We start from the raw sequence: 8,531 nt of genomic DNA, 5'->3' as shown, positions 1-8,531 counted from the left end.
GTCTTCTTAACTACAAGTCTAAAGCTCTATCCACTTATTGTCTCATTTAAAGAGGTAGAGATTAGGAAGAAATCCATTCTAGAGATTGAGGAGGGCCTATACAAATATACAGACTAGGTCAAATAAAAGACCACAGGGAACAGAGTTTGACTGGAGTGAGGAAGTTATGAAGAGGAGTAGGATGAATTAGGGGTAGACTCGAACCACAAAAGACTTTGAAGGTCAAGCTAAGGAACTTTAATTTTATCCTGTAGGCAATGGAGTGCCTTTGGTGAGCGAGGAATTGTGATCAGTTGTGCACTTGTAAGATAACTTTAGCCATGTGCATAGAAAAGGGAGTGGCAAAGAAACAAATATGAAAGTTTACATGTTATCTCAGAAGAACTGTGGTCTAAAAGGCAGCTTGGCTATTTGTGACAAGACAGGCAAACTTTACTGGGCCTCAGGTTCCTTATCTGTCATATAAAGAAGTTAGACTAGGTGATCTTCAAACTCCTATAAGCTCCAGATCTTCCTCTGAGCTCTCCTCTTTACCCCTTTGTCTAAGAACTAAGTAAATTCATCCTTACTTAGTTCTCAGTATCTAGCCAGCTCCAAGGCCATGCTGCTCTTCGCATTACATCCAGTCATCCAAAGATCCATCCAGAATTATCTTTCCATCTTCCCTGTTGTCGCTCTCCACACACTTATCTCTTATTCTGGGCCCAATAACCAAATCAATACTACCATTGCTTCTGGAAAGAGTATGGCAATTGATTGAGTGCTCTAGGTATCAATCCATCTTCATGTCTTCTTTGACCCAAATGGGGTAACCTGGACATCATTCCCTTACCTGGTGTCTCCCACTATTAGAATGTAAACCCCTTGAGGGCAGAAACCGTCTCGCATTTTTTTGTCTGTATCCCCAGAAGTCAGCACAATGGCTGGCACATCTTAATAAATGCTTTTTCATTCACTTATTCATTTAAGCTGAGTCACTAATAGCTATACAATGAACCAAGATCATTTATAATTTCATTTCCAGAAGAGGAAAAATAGTAGCAAACTAGTCTTTTTTTTTTCTTTCATGCCTGTGATCAGTTGCCAAAATCACTCTTGGAATAAATTACCCAAGGATGAGAAATCATCAAAGACCAGGCTCCTAGATAGAGCAATGAATGGGCCAACTGCTGTCCTATCAAAGACATTTCATTACCTGTGGCTTCCCTTCCTGTAGCTTGACACCCATCTGGTTGGCCTTGCCCCAGATCAGAGTTTTAACATTTCAAGAGTTCTAGCATTGTTTTAATTACTACCACAAACTCAAATTTCTATAGTGCTCAAAAGTTTAGCAAGCCCTTCTCTCATAATTATGACCTATAGACAGTAAGATATTAACCCTATTTTACAGATGAAGAAACTGAGACTTAGAGACAGGAAATGACAGCTAATGTCACAGCCAGAATGGAAAGTCAGGTATCATTTCCATCCAGGGAAGGTTAATCCATAACCTTGGTTTTTATGTTTTACTTACTGTATTTCAGTATAATTGGTTTCATTCATATTCCTGTATATTTTATATTATGCAGTAAAAATATTATTCTAATAAAAGGTCCATGGGCTTCTTAGACAGCCTAAGGGGTCCATGACACAAAAAATTCAGAATCTCTATGAGTCGGTAGCAAGCGGCTGCCAAAGAGACTACCTCACCTCACTTGGAACTTTTCAGTATCTAGGTAATACCTACTTCCCAGGATTGTTTCAAGGATCCAATGAGACAATATGTGTAAAGCACATAGATAAATGCTAATTGTTGTTGTTACTGCAACAATTATAACAGTTGCTGTTACAACAGTTTTAACAGTTGCTATTGTTACAATAGTTGTAACTGTTGCTATTATTACAACAGTTGTAACTGTTGTTATTGTTACAACAGTTGCAACAATTGTTATTGGGCTACGGTTATAGCTCAATAGATTATTGGACAGCTTTCATTATTAGGAAGTTTTGTTAGCCAATTATTTAAATGGTGCAGTGGATAGAGGACAGGATGTGGAGTTAAGGAAGACATGAGTCAAATCTCACCTTAGATACTTACTAGCTGTGGAACCTTGGGCAAGCCACTTAAGCACTATATGCCTCAATTTCCTCATCTGTAAAATGAGGATAAGAAAAGTGCCCGTTAGTGTTTGTTATAGGACTAAATAAAATAATACTTGTAAAGTGCTTTGTAAACTTTGAAGGGCTCTAGAAATACTATTTATTTTTTTTTCTGACTTCAATCCTCAATTTGCCTTTCTGCAATTCTACCAAATGGTCCTATTTCTTCCCTGTGGGCTTGAGAACAAATTTAATCTGCTTAAAAAGCTTAGCACAATGTCTGGCACATGGTAGTACCTATATAAGCTTATTCCCTTCCTCCCAGCCTCATTCCCCTCCTCACTCTCCCTAATCTCCCTTCCAAATGGCAATCCTTCAAATAATTGAAGGCAGTTCTGGTGTCCCCCAGTCTCCTCTTCTTTATGCTGAACATCCCTAATTTCTACCATCAAGCTCTATACAACATGATCTTGCCACCCAAGAGAGACCGGAAGAGTGGACCATGAAAATTATCCATTCTCTCCACAGCTCTTAGAGGCATAGGAAAGTGTCTCATGTTTCCTGACCAGAATTAGTTCTAGTGGGAACTTGGTCTAAAGCTCTCATTATGAAGTTCAGGGGGAAATGCCTATAACTTTTAATGAGCTCACTCTAGTGAGTGCCTCCGCCTTCACCTGCTCCTCCTCCATCTCTCTCCCTCTTTCTATTAAGTACCTCTTAATTGCAAAGCAGGGACATGGTCCCTGAAGTCCCAGAAGTGGCAACATTTCTCCAAGGCTGAAGTTGGGAAGCCCCAGACCGGCTTCAGACTTCTCAACCTTCCCCTGTGAGCCACTAATGCTTTCTTAGACAAGTGGATTCTGGGGTCTGGCAAGAGATCATCCTCTCAACGTGGTAGCCACTGAGCTTCCTACCATATCGTCACAAAACACAAATGGAAATTTTGTCCCTGGATGGAGGTGATCTTTTGCCTCCAGTAGCAAGGAACAAGAACTTTGAGTATGGAAGTCAAGTATATTAAGGAGAGAGAGGTAACAGGGTCTAATGGAAGGAACACAAGCCTCTGGAGCAGAAGCCCTGGCTTTCAGTTCCAGCCCCACCACTTAGAAGCTGTGTGACACTGGGCAAGTTTTTTGTCTGAACCTGAGTTTCCTCATGCCTAAAACATAAGATTAGATACAATGCTCTCTGAAGTTCCTCCAGGTAGAAGAAAGTGGGTGCCATGAATTAACTTCATCTGTGTACCATGACTATCCTGACCATTCTCTCAGGTAATAGTTTCCAGACACCAGAAGTGACTATGTCCTTCCTAGAAGTTACCATCATTTCACTTTTGAGTCTATAAGAATATTCAAATAAGTCCAGGTCAGTGTACATAAGCTAATAGCCAAATCCTTGGGATTTTCCAGAATGATAGCTCCACTAGATGAGATGAGCCTCAACCTCTAGAGCAGTCTGTGTGAGACTTCTGTGATCTGGAAGCAGAGAGGGAGGGATCGTTGGCTCAGAGATTCAGAGCATTCTACAGTTTAGGAAACTGAGACCCCCCAAAAAGTTAAAGGATTTATTTGAGGTCACCCAGAAAGTAAGTAGCAGATGTGGGATTCAGATGGGCTCTGTGACTACAAGTTCAACCATCTTTCGATCAAGCTGTCGTAGCTGATCAAAACATTTCTCTATTATAGAAGAAGCACAAATCTGCTGATGTCCTCCTGTCTCCCCACAGTGAGTAATTTTCACTTATTTGTGTGTCTTTCTTGATGGAACACATTTTGTCAACGAAATATAAAGCTGTTTCTTTATTTAGCTTTTATTCAGATTTCACTCCGAGTGAAAGATGGAGGAGTTTAGTGGGGAAAAAAATGCTCTCTGATTCTCTGGCTGACTCTTCTAAGAGTTAACTAACTATATGACCATAAAAAATTTATGTCCTTCTCCAGAGATCAGTTTCTTTTTCTGTCAAGTGAATGTATTCAACTAAATTGTCTCCATCTTAACTCCCAGCTCTAACATTCTCAGTTCTAAGGTCCTTCCTAATTTGAACGTTCAATGATGAATGAAGACCTATGTAGGTACTACTGAGCAGAGGCAGCATGCATAGTGGATAGGGACCTGGCCTCAGAACTGAGGTTCAGGTTCAGGCCCCACATCAGACACACATAGAGTGTGCGATATTCAACCTATCAGTGCTCCAAGGAACTCTCTGAGTTTTCTGTTTGCAGAGACGTTGACTTGCATTAGGAGAGAGCCTTTGCTCACCAAGGTCTTCCCTATACCACTGAAATCCCAGGTCCAATTCCTTTCCCTCTGTCTAAGTATTCTAGGTCCCTTCCAGTTCTAATATTTCACAAAGCTATGGTCCTTTGCTCTTGGATTTTGTTTTGTTTTGTTTTTCAGCAGTGCCACAATCTTTATGTCAAACAATACTCAGTTTTTGTTTCAGCTCAAATTTGATTGTATATGGAGAAAGATCTTTCCTAAATAAGCTCTCTGGAGATTGAAGATATTTGTAGAATTGATTCTAAACAATTGGGTAAAAAAAGCAAAATTTCACCAGTCCGATCTTGAAGAGCTCAAACTTGCCTCTTTTGTTCATTGAAATGATTTAGGTTTTCTTTTTTCTTTTTTTAAGCAACACAGACACAACCTAATTTCCCCTCTTAAGTTATGTCTAAGTGAAATATGATCGGCTGCTTGAAAAGTGAAAAGTTAATCCAAACCATTCATTTGGCACCATAACTGGTTGCTTGAGTTTAGTTTTGGACAGTTTCTAACAATTAGAAGTGTCTCAAAGAGGTCTGGGGCTGCTTATGGAAGGAGTGGGCTCCCCTTCATCAGAGGTCTTCAAGCAGAGGCTGGATGAGCGCTTAGTAGGGATGTTGTGAGAAGACCATACTGTCCAAGTGAGAATTAGATGAAATGAACTCTGAGTTCCTTTCTAACTTTGAGATTCTCTGAATTTAATTTTCACAGGGAGATGCATCTCATACACAGGCCAGATGCCAAGAGCATCACCCAATTCAATTAAAGTCTTGGTCAATCATCTGGCTATTTGCACTTTATAGCAACAATCAACCTCTTTCACTGAATCTTTTATGAAATCGACCAGAAATTATTGACATCATGTAAATGTGGCCAATTGCCTTCTCTCCAGAATAAAATCATCTTTTGTTAACCTTTGCTGAGAGGCAGCATGTCATAGTGAATAGTGGGTTGCAGAGTGACCATGTAACTACTTGATCACGGGTAAGATTCAGTGCTCCAGGTAACTCTCTAAATAAGTTATGAGTGAGTTGCCAATCTGTATTGCTGGAGAGAATTTTCACAGTCAGAGTTCCTCACACTGATGAAAGTATAGGTATAGATCAAAAAGGAAAAAAAAAACTTTACTCATAGGAAAACGATTTTCCAAATCCCCAGACCTTTTTTCCATCTTCCATCAACATGTGCAGTATGAGCCTGACCCTCTGGCAGTAACCCAGACCAGTTTTGACTTAAAGCTGAGAATGTTCATTCCAGAAGCCGCTGAAAAGTTCTTCCTGTCCCCCGGCTCCCATGTAGAAGATGCTCTGTTTTGTCTCTTTCCCTTGCAGTTGAGGGGCCCGATGGATGGGCTGCTGCTGAGAACTAACTATTCTGACATCACAGAATTCATCCTAGTGGGCTTTTCCCGGAGGCCCCATGTGCAGGCCGCCTTCTTCTCCGGGCTCTTGTGCCTCTACCTGGTCACATTTTTGGGGAACAGTCTCATCGTCATTGTGATCCAAAGGGACCCTCAGCTTCATACCCCCATGTACTTTTTCCTCAGCAATCTGTCCTTCCTTGACATCTGCTATTCCACCAGCTGGGAGCCCTATGTGTTGACCCAGTGTTTCAAGAACTTCCCCACTATCTCCTATACCCGCTGCTATGCCCTAATGACCACTTCCCTATTCCTGGGGATGACTGAGTGTCTCCTCCTGGCTGTCATGGCCTATGACCGGTTTGTCGCCATTTCCAACCCTCTGCGCTACACCGTCATCATGAACAACCAGGTCTGCTTGCAGATGGCTGTGGGCACCTGGGTCAGTGCCTTCTTCATTTCCATAGTGCCAATCGTTGCTATTCCAGCTAATTTCTGTGGGCACAACATCATCAATCATTTCACCTGTGAGATCCAGGCCATGCTAAAACTTGTCTGCTCTGACACTTCCATGAGCCTGATCCTGGGGCTGGTCATTAGTACTTTTACTCTGCCCTTGCCTTTCACCTTTATCCTCATCTCCTACATCCGCATTGTGGCAGCTGTGCTTAGGATCCGCTCCACAGAGGCCAGGCTCAAAGCTTTCTCCACCTGTGGCTCCCACTTGACAGTGGTGACCATATTTTATGGGACAGCCATCTATATGTATGTGAAACCCCAATCTAAAGAGTCTCAGGACCAGGACAAAGTTATCTCAATATTTTATGGAGCAGTTACCCCTATGTTGAATCCTCTCATCTATACTTTAAGGAATAAGGATGTGAAAGGTGCCCTCAGGAAATTAATTGGAGGGAAAGAAAAATCCTGAGAACTCTCTAAATTTCCCTAATAAAGTCATAATGAGAAATGGAATGGTCACTTAATTGAGGCATGAGATCATTCATTTATTCAACAAGTAGTTGTTAAGCTGGTATAATAGATTATAGTATATATATATATATATATATATATATATATATATATATATATATATATATATATATATATATATATATATATATATAATGTGTACTATATATATATATGTACATATACATATACATATACATAATACATATACATATACATATACATATATGAATACTAATTCAGACCCCTACTAGGTGTAGAATTCCAGGAAGTCACTCTCATAGCCTCATATGGTCGGATTAGATTCAGTGACCACTAAGTTCTTTCCAACCTTTAATCCAAGATCCTATGATCCAATTTGTACCAAACTCTGGGATGGCTGCAGACAAAATGACAAAAAAATGAAACTACCCCTGCTTTAAAAGAATTTATGTTCCACTGGTGAAGGAGAATTTATATAGAGAAAAGTAAATGTAAAATATATGTACAAAGACACTTCAGGAGACATTGAGAGCTGTAGGGATCAGGAAAGGCCTCATGTGGGATGTGGCACTTGAGCTAAGCTTTGAAGGCGAGTGCTATAGGCATAAGGGACAGCCTGTGCAAAGGCATGGAGATGAAACATTTAAGGAATGGCAAGTATTCCTCGCTGTTGGTGGAACTGTGAACTGATACAACTGTTCTGGAGAGCAATCAGGAATTATCTCCCAAGATCTGTAAACTGACTCAGCAATACCATTAGGAGTAGGTCTGTTTTCCAAGGTGATCATGGGAAAAGAAAATCTATCTGTTCTATAATATTTATAGCAGCTCTCTCGGTGGTAGCAAGGAAGTAGAAATTGCAGGGATGCTTATCAATTAGGAAATGGCTACACAAGTTGTGGTATATGATTTTGATGGTGTACTATTGTCCTATAAGAAATAATGAGGGGAGGTACTTTCAGAAAATCCTGGGAAGTTTTATATGAACTGATGCAAAGTGAGCAGAACTAGGAGCTACCTTGATCACCACAATTCTAAAAGACTCATGATGCAAAACGTTATCCATCTCCAGAGGGAGAACAGATGGACATTTAAGTTCAGACTGAAGCATTAATTTCCATTTCTTTTTCTTCCCTACCCCCACCCCAGCCCCACAACATAATGAATTTGGAAGTATACTTTACATGACATCACAGGTTTTGCATTTCTGACTCTTTCTCCCCACCACCACCACTTCCGCCATCTCCAATTAGGCATCAAATGCTAGATTATACTCCTCACATTATCTATTTTGCTTCCACTATTACCGCTTTAATTTACCCTACAACCTATCGTCATCCTCATCATAGACACTTTTGTACTTTATATAATGTTATCTCATTTGAACTTTGGGTAACAGGTTCTTATAGGAACTGACATCTCCATATTACAGAGGAGTCAAGTGATTTAGGGCCTAGGATTACCCAGCTAGCAAGTGATGAAGATAGGATGCAAATCCAGGTCAACACAACTATCTCCTTCCTTTCCAGTTCCGTGGGAATAGCCTCCTAACTAGTCTCCCAATCACTGATCTCTTTTCTCACTAAGTCAGACAAAATTATAGATAAAGAGACTGAATCCCAGAGAGAGAGATGGCTTGACCAGGGTATGGGGTGATATAGCAGAGATGGAATTTTAAAAATAAGATTATTTTTAAAACCTTCTTTTGTTTTTGTTTTTAATAGTATTTTCCCCAAATACACATAAACATAGTTTTCAACATATATTTTTGTAAAACTGTGTTCTAAATTTTTCTCCCTCCCTGCTTCCCTTACCTCACTTCTCCCCAAGACAGCAAGCAATCTGAAAAAATTAGGTTTAATATGTGCAATTCTTTTAA

At 40.1% G+C, this 8,531-nt stretch overlaps 1 protein-coding gene across 1 annotated transcript; it reads left to right on the top strand.

The window, feature by feature from the left end:
• Window positions 1-5,684: 5,684 nt before the first annotated feature.
• Window positions 5,685-6,629, top strand: LOC141549016 (olfactory receptor 13H1-like). Its single transcript, XM_074278375.1, has one exon. The coding sequence runs from the start codon at window positions 5,685-5,687 to the stop codon at window positions 6,627-6,629; it is 945 nt and encodes a 314-aa protein (XP_074134476.1).
• The last annotated feature ends 1,902 nt before the right edge of the window (window positions 6,630-8,531 follow it).

Source organism: Sminthopsis crassicaudata, chromosome X, assembly GCF_048593235.1.
Source record: "Sminthopsis crassicaudata isolate SCR6 chromosome X, ASM4859323v1, whole genome shotgun sequence".
NCBI lineage: Eukaryota > Metazoa > Chordata > Mammalia > Dasyuromorphia > Dasyuridae > Sminthopsis > Sminthopsis crassicaudata.
The sequence above is the reverse complement of the archived record's forward strand: the minus strand, read 5'-3'. Positions and strand labels throughout refer to the sequence as shown.